Genomic DNA, 14,843 nt, shown 5'->3' on the forward strand with positions numbered 1-14,843 from the left:
TTAATTTTAATTTATATAAACTATTGTTTTGTATAGATTGTCTAGACTTTGGCACAAATAATTAAAATACTTAAGAATTTTTAAAATCGCCAATCTGGCGAAGTTTTTTTACCCAACTTGATGGATCATAACTGTTTCTTTTGTCTAAATTCTCTTTTTTTATTCATTATAGAACCAGAAGTAATCGAGCCTATCATAATTAGAATGTTATCCCTTGTAAATGCGTGTTCATTGTTACTTGTTATCTTTCTGTTTCAAAATCCCTGACGATGCGATCGTTTTCAGTGTGATTTTGTTGTTTTCGTTCTTAACCATAATTCATTCTTAACCATAGTGCTGAAGCAAAATATCCTCAGTGGTAGACGGATCATGGGTTGGTGTCCCCTTGCAGTCAGGCTAACCCTGGGAGGTATTCCTGGTTTTCCTCTCCATGCAACGCAAATGCGGATTAGTTCCATCAAATAGTCCTCCACCAAGGCAAATTTCTCTCATTACTTGATCCAGGAGTTCCCTCGTCTTCTGGATTGGGTTCAAAATTACAAGGGTACGGAGTTGAACGTTAGCAGCCGTAAACTCAAAAAATTGGGTTGGCTGTTCAACGACAGCTATAAAAAAAGTAACAACAACAGCAAAAGCTATCACTTAAAGTGTCATTGATTCCTGCATTTCATTTCGACAATAAATGTCACCATTATGATCTGTGAATCACGTTATTGTGAATGACACTTCCGCCTAGTAGTTCACTACAGACCTTTGGAATTAGGGCGTTATTTTCACAACGGATACAATTCTATAACAGATAAAAAATAACTGTTACTTACGTGAAGGTGTATCTGAGTGGCCTTTTCTTTGAATTCGGGTGAGTGCCTGTTGCTGAGCTGGTCACTCCACCTGAGTCCTCTTTCCAGTGTGATGCCGCCGCCTACTTTGACTAGCATGACGTCATCCTCTCTGGACAAGGTTGGTACAAATGTTGTGTCTGTGAAGGGCACTTCGGATATGGGCTCTTCTGTTGTGGTAGTCGGTGGTACAGTTATGGGCTCTGGCAACAAGGATGTTATGTTATATAAAGTTATTTAATTTATGTTATACATTATGTTAAATAAAGAGTAACACAATACGAAAATTGACGAATCTCCGGTTCCGTTCAAATATTAAGCATGCTTTTGAAAATTCTGGTACCCTTCACTTAGTTAGCGAAAGTAAGCAAATCACGCGATTATCTACTATTAAATTATTAAAAGTAGCGGTTTAACCCTTTAATGCAGATGGGACATCAATGTGCCTTATACATATTTTTTTCTGACTCTCTAATTAACAAAAAAGAAAATAGATTCTGTTGTTGTTTTTTAATTATATAAAGCAGTCTATTACAGATACTAAAAAATCTGTTAGATCATTGGAATTATATTTCTACTAAAATATAAAACCCAAGAAAAGGAGTTTTAATTTTGTCTTTCATTCACGTACAAAAATTTATCAATAATTGATATTGTAAATCGACGAAATTTCAGTAATGAATAACCGTTTCTCTTAGATCTAAATTACTTCAAATTTGAAAAGCAATTACTTGGAAGATTTTGCTTTTAACGCAGAAAAATACATTGATATTTCATGCTGTATTTCATAACCGTAAATTACTAAAAGAGTAAATATAATATTTTTATCTTATTTTGGCCTAAATTAATACAAAATATTGAAAAAAAATATGAAAAATATGTATAATAAAAATTCTGCGTCAAAGGGTTAAATCATGAAATACAAATCATCAAAAACAATGATTATAAAATTATGTTACAGATTTTTAAATAATTTATAAACTTAATAAATCATTTTACTTTCAAGATTTCGCATTTTTGACGGAAGTTTACTTGAGTAGTGATAATTTTATTTATTTATTTCTTGAATTTTACTTATTTATTTATCTTTATAAATTGTTTTGAATAACTAAGACACTTCACTCAACAACTCCAATAATTTCTTCTCATTCATCATTATTTTTTCTTAAACGTCAGTCTTTTCACAATTGGGTATAATATGAAAAAAACACAACTACTTCGATTTAGTAGGAACAACATATGACGCAATGCTAAACGAATGGAATTTAGTTGTTGTTTATTTAGTTATTGTTATTAGTAGTTGTTGTTATTTGTTTTAGTTGTTGTTGTTTATTTGGTTGTATTTAGTTTCCATAACTTTTCTTTATAATGCAATAAAATCTGGCGAGCAGCTATTTAAACGATCGAACACTTCGTTTGTTTATTTGTGGCTTGAAGTTAGGCTCGCAGAAAATGCCGTTCATGGGTTAAATTTAGTAGGAACAACACAACCTGTGACGTAGGCTATATTATACCCAATAGCGCAGAGCACTTTGCTTTCAAAATATGCAATTATTGTAGCTGTGTGTAAGGATATTTTGAAAATATGTTAATCGTAACGTCAAAAAGCGATTATCTAGATTTAAATAATAATCATCTGAACTTTAAAAAAAAAGTTTAACTTAAAGAATACAGATGTGACTCAATAACAAGAAATGCACGAAAAACAACTCGTTGACAAGTAAGGATATTTAAAACGATTCAAACACGGATATTTAAAACAATTCCAATATGTCTCTTCTTCAAGTTTTTTTTTAGTTTTAAAAATATCGATATAAATATTAAGTTTCATATCTGGCAAGTCATCTTTCTCTCTCTTTTTCTACTCGAGCGTGAGCTCATAAAATAAAGAAATCAAGATCTCGCAAGAGATTTTTTCCTTTCTACAACAATAAATAAATAGTCAATATTTAAACCAAAAACACTGAAAAAATCTTGAAAAGCACTTAAATTTAAATTAGCTTTCGAATAAATTGGAATTTCGAAAGAAAGTTCGCAAATAAAAATGGCTCTTTCAGCGCGAAAACTTTTTACTCCGTAATTGCATTTCTGCTGGTTATAGATAGACAAGACATAATATTTCCCTCTAAAAGTTTAACAATTAATAATTCTCGAATTAATTGTCGGATGTTAATTATTCTTATTCCATCGTACTCTCTGTACAATTTTCTGTAGCCGATCGTGATTTCAAAATTTTAAATCTCATAGTTTTTGCACATCAAAATGAACTGTAATGTAATGAATAAAAAGAGAACAAATTCGTGAACAAAGCACTTAAAATAGCATCAGCTTTGAAACAAATTTTATAATCGTCGTTGAACAGCCGACCCAATTTTTTGGGTTTACGACTACTAATGTTCAACTTCGTAGCCTTGTAATTTTGAACCCAATCTAGAAGACAAGGAAACTCCTGGATTGAGAAATGGGAGAAATTTGCTTCGCGGAGGACTTTTCGATGGAACTAACCCATATTTGCGTTACATGGAGACGAAGACCACGAATTCCTCCCACTGTTAGCCTGACGGCAAGGGGACTCTAACCCATGATCCGAATATCACTGAAGATATTTTACTTCAGCACTGTTGTCGGTGCTAGCCGGATGCGGGATTCGTATCGACCAGTCATCTCTGGGATTCGAGCCCGGTTCACCTCCCTGAAAAGCGAAAGCTCTATCTCTTGAGCCACCACGGCTCTTTGAAACAAATTTAAAAAAAAAGCTAGTGTTAATTTTATAAACATATCTGATCTTTTCAGAACATAATATTTCAATGATATTCTTTGACTTCAAGTTATAGTTCTCCATAAATCACGGAAGTCACAGGTGTCCAAATGTTAAAGGGGAAGAAATTGAAACAAGCGGTCATTATTGGGTCTCTAAATTTTACACATAGGAAAAAAAAATATTTCTTATATATCCTAAATATCTTCAATAAGATAAGTTATTTTTATCTCTTTCTTGTTATTAACTTCGGTAAATTTGACGATTCATGAAATTGTTTTTTTTATTTTTCTAAAATATTGAGGGAGACTTTTAGAGATTTCTAATTACTGAGGGAGACATAAATGCCCTCCTCCCCGTCAACGACGCCATTGTCTCGAACTAATTATAGAATATTTGTTTCCACATTTTTCTACGATCCATCTTATTTTCAAGTTTCTAGGTCTTGTAGTTTTTACGCAGCAAAAAAAAAAAAAAAAAAATGCAACGTTAAGTTGAATTTTCAAATCAACGTTGGCGGTCCTCATGATTTTTTTACCACACAGAGCTTCATTAATTTCAATGACTGAAGTTAAAAAAATAATGATTTAAATCTTAATTTATATTTCTCAAGAGACTTGGTTTGAGTGGTTAACAAATTTTATTTCATTTCTTTTTAATTAACTCATTAATATGAATGACTGATATAAGAAAATAATAATTAAAATGATTTTTCACATTTCTAAAGAGAGTTATAGCAGTGAAAAAAAAGAAAACAGCAGAATCCCTCCAAATTAATTTAAAAAAAAACATTACAGTTTCCTTGAAAATTCGCACGTTCAATATTTTCACTTAATAAAAAAAATTAGCCGATTTTTATAAGGTTGTTAACCAACAGACTCCAAAAACTCTTCGGGTTTAATTCCTGAATATCTACCACCATAATATATTTTTAAATTTATCCAATCCCCTTAAAATTATTCGATTTTTATAGCCAGGTTGGGCACACATCTTTGCGATCGATTTACCAAAAGATACCAAAAATTCCTCGAATTTCTTTCCTGGATATCTACCAGTATAATGAATCCTGAAATTTATCCGATTTTTATGCACAAATAAAGGGGATTAACTTGTCAACAGGCATTAAGAATTCTTCTGGTTTCAGTCATGATTATCTGCAAGTATAATATACTTTTAACATGGTTTTTCGAAACTCTTTCGCCAAGGGAAAAAAAGCCACAGCTTAAGTGCCCCACACTTGAAGCAAAGATATAATTTTAAACTATACCATCTTGTTACGAAGAATTATCTGGTTTTTAGAAAGGACAAATTACTTATATATTTTAAAAGTTATTAAACTTTATTTTTAAAAAAAAATCGCCAATTTGGCTACATTTTTCAAACTTTAAAAAAAAATCGCCAAATTGGCGACATTTTCCCACCTAGATAAGAATTATCAAAATCAATGCATTATTTTTAGTTTTCGCAAATTTTTATGAGCCCATATGATACAGCAATAAATAATTGGAGTAAATATTAAAATATTAAAAATTTAAACCACAAAAGGTTTTCCTTTTGAAAAAACTGGTTTTTCTCCATTTTGAAGTTTTGCGCCATTTTCAGAATAGCATAGAGAGCGATGGCTATAGGATGAGTAACTGTGCAAATTCACAGCAGTTATGAAGATAGCATATTATTCGCAAAAAAAATCATCTTTTTATATGAGGATGGAGCCTTCGAAAAATAACCTTAAAATAATGCCATCTGGTTTTTATGTCAATATCACTGGCATCAACTTACCAACAGACACTGAAAATTCTTCAGGTTTCATTCCTGGATATCTACTAGCATAATGGACCCTTATAGTAGAAAATTGTGGGAATGGTGTGGATGTTGTAGAGGAGGTTATGGAATTGGAGCGCGTTCTTTCCTTCTTAAATATTGAAACTGGTGGTCCCACGGAGCTCGAAGATTGAGGTTTGGGTGCCATAAAAGGTTTGCGAGTTCTCAAAGCAGGTCCATCTGTTCTTCCAGGTACTCTAATGCTCGGTCTCCTGATTTTAACTGAAGTTGTGGATGTACTTGGAACCAGGGTTGTGGGAACAGAGGTGGATTCTGATGAAAATCTACCTGAAATAACATTATAACAGATAGAATTATAACAGTGTTAGCCTTAATTATTCATCCAGTTTCAAGGATCGGTTTAAGGCTTTGGATAAAAAAATTATAATTGTGTTTAATTTTTTATAAACTTGCCTAAATATTTTTGAGATAAGGTTAAATATGCGAAAAGTAAAATTACTATTAAGGGTTCCAAACTTTGGACCACTCTTCAGTGCCAACTATTGGGAGCAACTTTCATAGATTGTGACCACCCCCAATTTTTTGAGGATCAGAAATTCAAATCAGTCTAAAAAAGGTATGTCTGATATCGTAACTTATCGTTTATCTAATAATAGTTAATATCGTGTGCACTAATTAATTAGCATATTTGAGGTCACCTCCTTGAACCATTATGATTGAGTCCTAGAACGTAAAGATCCGATTATTAGATTAAAACTTATTAGATCATAACTCATTAAGTTATTCACACTGATTCGAAACAAATCATTTGTGATTAAATAACATAAACCGATGTAAAAACAAAACAAATTTTTTTTCAAGTTTTCAAATTAGATACTAACCAATCTTTTCTAGTTAACAGACACAAATCACTGATTTACTGATTCATTACGAATCGAACGATTTATATCATTGATATATTGGTTTGATTGCTAACGCCGCTTCACTAAATGACAACTGAATAATGGTCTATTATTTATTTTTAGTGATAATATAAAATAAACTTATAGAGTATGCGCGCATTGCAATAACGCAAATAAGATGCTAGTAGTCAACACCCAATTATGTCGCTGCAGTTTTCTCCTTAACCACCAACATTGCTCGTGTCCTTTACAGTCTACTAGACCCTCTCAACGGTCTATGCGTCGAGAACTATTGTCTAACCATTTAAACATGATCACATTGTAATTCGACCATAAATATAATTTATCACTGGGAATAGAATCTCAGCTCAAACTATGGAAGTCGAAGATGCTGTCTACCATGCCGACTGAGTGGTATGTTAAACAGATGCTTAGAATAATAGAATTACACCAGAATAAAAAATGAATAAAAGTAGTTGGTACTTTATTTACATTCCACTAGAGCTGCACAATGGGCATTGGCGATGGTCTAGGAAACATCCCTGAGGATGATCTGAAGATATGCCATCGCAATTTTGATTCTCAGCAGAGGGGATATCTCCCCTGCTTTGATAGCATAATGACCTGCGCGTGAAGTCTAGCCCTTTACGGTAGAACAGTATAACGAGAACCGATACCAGCACCCCTACGCATACTGATCAAAGGGGTCACCCATTCGCTTACTGACCGCAACCACTGATGCTTGACTTCAGTGTTCTACTGGGAACTGTGTCTTTACAATAAGTCCACTGTAGGACAAGTTCCAACTAGACTTACCACTTTAAATTGTCCTAAATTACAAGAAGTTGAAAAGAGAAGTTATTAAAAATATGAAAGACTACTTACTCTCATTAAAAAGTGAAGTAGCAGAGGAATCTCCAGTTTTCAGATTAAAATCTGCATCGCTATTACTTGCATCTAGGCTCGAATTTTGCTTGATTGAAATTGGTAATGTAACTGAAACTGAAGTCTTAATTGCAAGACCTGCAATAGTAGAATTATTATCAGAAGACAGTGTTCCATTTTCATTATTGTCCAGTGGATGCAAACTTTTATTAAATAAAGAGTCAACAAGCTCTGGTTGTACAACCGCAGTTGAGATTTCAAGATTTCCAACCAATTTTTCGGTTGTGCTTGGGGCAGGATTAGGCAGGATTATTGGGCTTGATAAGTTTGTAGTAGCACTCTGAATCTCTTTGCTGTCGGTAATGTTCAACGGATTATTACCGATAGTAAATTCGGTTGGATGAGTAGAAGATGTTAGTGTGGTAACTTGTGTTGAAGTCGGTTCTTCCGATGGGCTTTTGATTTTGATTGGACGGAGTACAGACTGTTCGGTATTGTGGGCAATGTCCTCATTCATTTCTCTAAGTTCATTTGAATGGGAAGATAGCGTGGTTCCTGGTTTAGATTCAGTTGAATTCACCAAATGGGATAAAATTTCTTTTGGTGCAGTTTTGAACTCTAATTCGGGTTGAGCTGTAGCCTTATAAACATCTACAAATGAGCCGTTGTAAACACTGTTATCATCTTGTAACATTTCTTCTGAGCTATAGTGTATTGGTCTACCGAAAATCACAGCAGGAGGAACTAGTACATCACTGTGATTGGTTTCTTTAGGCTCATCGTTTGACGCATTTACAATCGTCAAATGTACGAATTCTGTTTCTGGTGCGTCATGTGGTAGATGTTCTGAGTTGAATGATTTTGTTGGTTCTTTCTCTCTTTCGGTAGCAATATTCGCTTCAGTAGACGATTGCTTTTTAATTTGTGGTGGAACAGAAAATATGATGGAATCCGGATCTTGAGAAAAATCATTTTTTAAACCATCTGGGTCGAAAGTCACTCCAGCAGGTTCCTCATCAGCAAACCCAGCATAAATTATATCATCGTTCTCGTGCTCAAAAACACCGTTGGGTTGTGTTTGGAGCTTTGGAGTCTTAGCCCCGTTTCCAAAAAGTAAGTCACCCAGGACATTGCTCTCAGTTCTGTCGTCATTGTCATTCAAGCTCACATTTGTCTCTAATTTATCATCAGTATATTCAGAAGTAGACAATGTCTTCATAGGAATACCATTAGAACTATTCGGTGAAACAGTCAAGCTTGGCGCATTTTCCAAACTATCTACTCGCTCACTAGCTTCAGACAGGTCACCAAAAGTTGTTTCAGCAGATTTCATAGTTGTCAAGTGAGTGACATCTTGACTGTTGTAGATCTCTATCGGCAATGGCGTTGGCAACTCTTCTATTTTTATTGTTGTATCAAAACCATCTACTTTTGAGCTAGGTGAAAAAAAAGATGCTGTAGTATCAGAACTGACTGGTGTAAAAGTAGCAGAACTTGCGAAACCGCGTACAGCGTCCGCCGTTGAATTTAAGCTTCTTTTAATAGTTGCGCTCTTTGGCGAGGCACTTACTCTTTGCTCATTGCTTACAGATGCGCTTTTTTCACCATCGGCAAAATCTACTGTCGCTAAACTAGCCTCAGCAATTGATTCATTTAGGTTAGTATCTGAACCAAAATCAATCACATTTACGGATGCGGTGTGTAGATTTTCAGACTGAGAATTTCCTTCTGCAACTTCAATTTCATTTGATTTCAAAGGAATGTACTCTTCATCCAGAGACTTTTGCAGCCCTGCTTTTTGCAACTCGCTTGTGGCAATTTCAGGTTTAGAATCATTCGTATTTGTGACAAAGTAGCCTCCGTAATCGATATCAGAAGGGCTGGTTCTTAAACTAGAACTAAACTTTGTTTCATGAGCTGTTGCAGTAGATGTATCACTTTCGGTACTTGGTGCTGTAGAAGTATGTTTTATTTCTTTTTCAGTGGCAAAACTAGATGGCGCCATAGGTTGTGAACTGCTGGCATTCTCACTAAAAACCTTGTCTATATTCCCTTTGTTCTGTTCGATATCTTTATGAGTTGTAGTGGACGATTCTAAGCCACTCGGCACGGTGGGCTCTGTCAGTGGGTTTTCTTTTAGAGTGGAGGAACTAATTTCTGGAATGTCAGTTGTTATTGAATCATCTGTACTACAAATAGCAATGCCTAGAAAATAAAAAAAAGTTTTTTTTTTAATTATGATACTTTCTGATTAAAATACTAACTGACAAAACACAATTAATTTTTCAAAGTTTTTTGAAATTTTTTTTATGTAAAAGAGGAAAATTATACACTTTTACAGTCACAAAGTAAACACTTAAACTTGCGTTTTTTAATCATATTTAAAAATATTTTATTTTACTTAACATTAAAATTAGGGATGAAGCGAATAGTTTAATCAAAATTCAACTGTGCCAAACTATTTTACTTTAACATATTATTCATATCATTACCATTTTATTGGAATAATGCAAAGCTTTTGGTTTGAAAATAAAGAAAAAAAGATTTGTCTAATGCTTAAATCAAATAAATATTTGAAGTGATTATAAGACCAAATACGATGAAACGATTTAACAAAGCTGAGAGCACACACCCACATAATAAAATAAATTTTATTTTCCTTGTGATAGCGAAGAAAAATTTAAAAGCATTTCCTATCTTCAAAAATTCAATTTTATACTCGCAGAAATTTGATTCCAGGATTCATTTCCTGTTACAAAAAAGAAAAAATAGGAAATACATAAACACTCTTTCAGTATTGAGTATTTTTCTTAGTCGAAGGTATTAAATTACAACTGTAGGCCTTTAGTCTCAAAAGAAAACTATTGAAATAAGAGCTAGCAAGTCTGGGTAAAATTTTAAGAGAAACATATTTTTGATTTCCTACAAAGGCTAACCATTATAGTTAGATTTTATAAACAAGTACTGGAATTTAATAGTTACAATAACTATTCCGGAATTTAATAGTTACAATAACTAAAAAATGTAATAGTTACAATAACTATTTAAAAAAATGAGTGCTGATTTGTTTCATTTTAAATCCACGATTTAATTTGTAGCCTGAAATTTATTAAGTAAACACAATTATAAAAATGCTTCTTTTTATTTAATCTTATATAAATTTAGATTTTGTTTGTTTTTTTACTTTTGATAACGCCCTTCAAAATTTTGCAAATTTTTTGACATAAAAACCAGTTTTAGACAAATTTATTCAAGTACATTTAATGTTGTTGTTGTTGTTGTTACTTTACGTCGCACTAGAGCTGCACAATGGGCTATTGGCGACGGTCTGGGAAACATACCGGAGGATGATCCGAAGACATGCCATCACAATTTTGATCCTCTGCGGAAGGGATGGCACCCCCCGCTTCGGTAGCCCGACGACCTGCGCGCGAAGTCGAGCACTTTACGGTAGCACAGTTTAACGAGGAAAGTACATTTAATATATAACGAGAGTTTCAGAAATGACAACAGTTTGAAAAAAATAAAAAGAAAATACGATCGAAATGTTTGGTGCGTTCTGTTTAAAAAACAATAATTTATTTAATAAATATTTTTTTAGCCAGATATCAAAATTAGTTACAAAGTTTGTCAACAGATGTCACTGCGAACTGCAAAAACTATATAAACTTTGTTTTCTGCTAAATGTCAAACTTTTTTCAATTGATACTTTTAAACAAACATTGTTAGAACATTGTTGCCTAAGTTGTACCCTGCTGCTGCGAATAATGTTTTTTTTTCTTTTTTTGAAAACGTTGTTTTATAGTTATTTGCGTTAGTAGCTCCTTCTTTTGTTGAATTTTGTAACCAATGTTAAAATTTGACGAGAAAAACTACTATATTTTTCTAAGCGGATTGCAGCAGATCGTACGTTTCTTGATCTTCTTTTACTTTCGTTGATTTATTTTTAAAACTGTTGTTATCTTTCGAGACTTCCAGTGCGAAATTTTAACTAAAAGTTAGTGTTAGTTAACTAAAAAGCATCAACTAACGTATTTGTTGAATCTGATCTTTTTAAATGTTCATATTAGAAAAGTTACTTTTTTCAACTACAAGTTTCAAAATGTTACAACTACAATATACCTCTTATTAGTGTTCAAAATTCTTAGAACTTATTGCTATTACAAGAACTGTAATTTTTAAAACCAGTGCTTCGTCTTCTAGACCATTAACATATGAACGGAAAAAATGTCAAATGAATGATTTAAATACCGTATATTTTGGTTTATCAACCAGAATTATTATTTTTTTTTTACGAAAAATGTTATTAGCATACAATTCGGTAATTTCACCTGAATTTTTTTCTGGTGTTTTTTCTCACTATTCACTTTTTATTTAGAATGCCTCGCAATATGGATAATTTATCTAATTTTTTTTTTCGTATAACAACTGTTCTTAATTTCAGAAGTTTTCTTTTTTCATTGTTGCATACAATTATACTGACGCCTTATAAGCCCTTGTAGGAATGAAAAATAGATTAGATTGCTTTTATTTGAGAAAGACATTAAAAATATATATTTAGTTTGATGTCAGGATTCGAACTTCCTACCTCCATGCAACAGGCCAGTGAGTCTTGTTAAATTGAGAAGATTGGTACCATGATTCAGTAACGATTTGCCTAGTTTCCTAGTTTTAGACGCCTAGACTGAATTTCCTATTTTTTGCGTCTATGCATGTTTAGCTTTAAGTATAGAACATTAATTTAATTTAGTTTTTTTTAAAGTTTACAGCGAAAAAAACTTGTTTTTGAACAACTTTTTTTGTGCATTTCAACGCTCAATTTTAATCTCATTTATAAACTATCACTAACTATTTTTTTCCACTAAGTATATAATAAGTATACTAAGTCAGGGTGCGTAGCCAAATTATTCAACAAAACATTAAGCACCTTTTAAGCACTTTTCAAGCACTCAAAAAATATTTTTAAGCAGTTTAAAAAAATATCATTAATTCGGCAGGGTAGGAAAGTTTTTGACAATTGACAGTTTTATCTTGTTTTAACCGTCATGTCAAAAAAAAAAACCTTTTGGCATTTTTCTTGACAATTGTCAAAAATCATGTAAAACGAATGGCGTTTTCATACGCTACGGACTGACAATACGCCGAAATAGATTGAGGTTTAATGAATTGTGAAAACTATGAACCGAACAATGTGAACTGTGCATTCTTAATTCGTAGCAAAAATCAACATGGTAAAGGAAAAATCTCATTTTGAAAAAGGGAAAATTAAGCACTTTTTAAAAACACTCAACGAAAAAAGCACCCTTAAGGGCTTTTAAAAAACGAAAATTGAAAATAAGCACCTTTAAGCGCTTTTCAAAACCGCTAAGCACCCTGTAAGTAATAAATTATTGAATACCTGTCCAAATTGGATTGTATGTTTAAAGCAAATTCGGGACCAAGACTAAAGTGATATTTATTTTCACGAAATATAACAAAATTATTCGTAATAAAAAAAGCTAAACAAGAATGACACAAAATCATTGTAATGTTATAAATCAATAGGTATTGAAAAAATGATAAAGCTACCGTTTGACATTATAAGAAATAAGCAAACAGCAAGCAATATTCAAATAAATATTTTTCCAAAGAATATTTCATCTCTGAGTCAATATTTTTTCATATGTTGGCATATTGTATTGTTCCTTCAAAAGGAAAGTAAACGTTTGAAGATTAATTTCTTCCCAGCAGAGAAATATATCTTCTTCGGTTGGTTCTTGGGTTAGGAAAAAGTATATTATATATATATATATATATATATATATATATATATATATATATATATATATATATATATATATATATATATATATATATATATATATATATATATATATATATATATATATATATATACATATACACACACATACATACATATACACACACATACATATACACACACATACATATATATATATATATATATATATATATATATATATATATATATGCGCAAATAGAGTCTTAAAAATTAGGTTGACATATTTTACAAAATCATTCAGAAATATTTTCTAAATGATGCGATAAGTATACAGCAATTTTGAGGGCAGATTGTTATGGACCAAAAAACATAAAATTCAGTCAGTTGTTGTTGTTCATTTACGTCGCACTAGAGCTGCACAATGGGCTATTGGCGATGATCTGGGAAACATCCCTGGAGGATGATCCGAAGACATGCCATCACAATTTTAATCCTCTGCAGAGGGGATGGCACCCCCTCTTCGGTAGCCCGACAACCTGCACGCGAAGTCGAGCACTTTACGGTAGAACAGTTTAACGAGGACCCATACCGCACACCCTCGGTCCCTACGCAGGCTGATCCAAGTGGTCTCCCACCCGCACACTGACCGTAGCTAGTGATGCTTGACTTCGGTGATCTGCTGGGAACCGTGTCTTAACGATCAGTCCACTGCGGGATTAAAAATTCAGTCAGAAAACGCAATTTGTTAATAATAATAATAAATAAATAAATAAGCAAATAAAATAAATCTTAATTTTTATATCCTAGCTTTAATTAAAATTTTTACATTTTCATGGCAAAGATTTTAACTAAATTACGTTAGACGCATATTCCACATCACAGCGTTTATTAAAGTTAATCTGGCGTTGAACAGCTGACCCAATTCAGATTTTATGACATCAATGTTAAACACCGTGTAATTTTGAACCCAGAAGACAAAGGAAATCCTGGATCAGGCATTGTGACCTTCGTGGAGGACTTTTTGTTGGAACTAACCCGTATTTGCGTTACATATAGAGAAAACTCACAAAACTCTTCCAAGTTCAGCCCGACGGATCAGGATTCTAACATCTGATCCGTCTACCGCTGAGGATATTTTTCGGCAACATCCGGTCAGTGCAAGTTTGGAACAGAATGTATACGAATCAGCAATCGCTGGGATTCGAACCATCACATCATTGGGAGGCGGAAGTTCTAGCCCAGTGGTTTCCAACTGGCGGCCCGCGAAGCCTTTTCTTGTGGCCCGCGAACCGAAATATATTAGTTGTCAATTTTTGGCGGACAATTTTCGTAAAAAATCTGTATGGTATTTAAATACTTTTAAGTATTATGCCTTAACAATTTGATATCTGTTGCACATTGTTTAATACGTAGGAGCACACACTAAAGTTATTGTAGCCAGAATTTTTAAATATGCAATTAAATACTTTTAAAAATCTACTTCTTATTTTAATATGTGATTCAATACTATTGTTTTGTACAACTTGATAAAAATTTGACAGTAATATTTAATGTTCCTTCAAGCATAAGGGAGTCCTACATAAAATTTTGACAAAGTTGCGGCCCGCCATTTGACTGGTGTTTTCAATTGCGGCCCCCGGCCTCATGTAAGTTGGAAACCCCTGTTCTGGCCCATGAGCCACCGCGTCTCTATTAAAGTAAAATGTAGTTAGCTCAGATGCAAAACTTTCTTTTAAACTTTATTTTTGTTTCAAAAAAGTTTGGTCATAGCAAGATATAACCCTTTCCCGGTCTAGTGTATTCGGCCGTACTGCCTTGGCTTTATTTGTAAGTTCTAGAATTAATTTTAGATTTGTAATTTGCCCATTGTGCAGCTCTAGTGCGACGTAAATTAACAACAACAACAGAAATTCTAGAATTTATTTAGTAAAACT

General features: G+C 32.9%; 1 protein-coding gene across 2 annotated transcripts in view; it reads right to left on the bottom strand.

Annotated features, from left to right (window-relative positions):
* Positions 1–14,843, bottom strand: part of LOC107456559 (uncharacterized) — a 213,910-nt gene that overhangs the window by 47,232 nt on the left and 151,835 nt on the right. For both annotated transcript variants that reach the window (XM_043044187.3, XM_043044186.3), the window contains exons 2-4: positions 7,167–9,371; positions 5,377–5,706; positions 822–1,042 (exon numbers count right to left, since the gene is read on the bottom strand). In XM_043044187.3, the coding sequence (XP_042900121.2) occupies positions 822–1,042; positions 5,377–5,706; positions 7,167–9,371 (2,756 nt within the window). The remainder of the gene's footprint in view (positions 1–821; positions 1,043–5,376; positions 5,707–7,166; positions 9,372–14,843) is intronic.

This window comes from Parasteatoda tepidariorum, chromosome 5 (assembly GCF_982258835.1).
Source record: "Parasteatoda tepidariorum strain Cologne lab strain chromosome 5, Ptep-v5.0, whole genome shotgun sequence".
NCBI classification, from domain to species: Eukaryota; Metazoa; Arthropoda; class Arachnida; order Araneae; family Theridiidae; genus Parasteatoda; species Parasteatoda tepidariorum.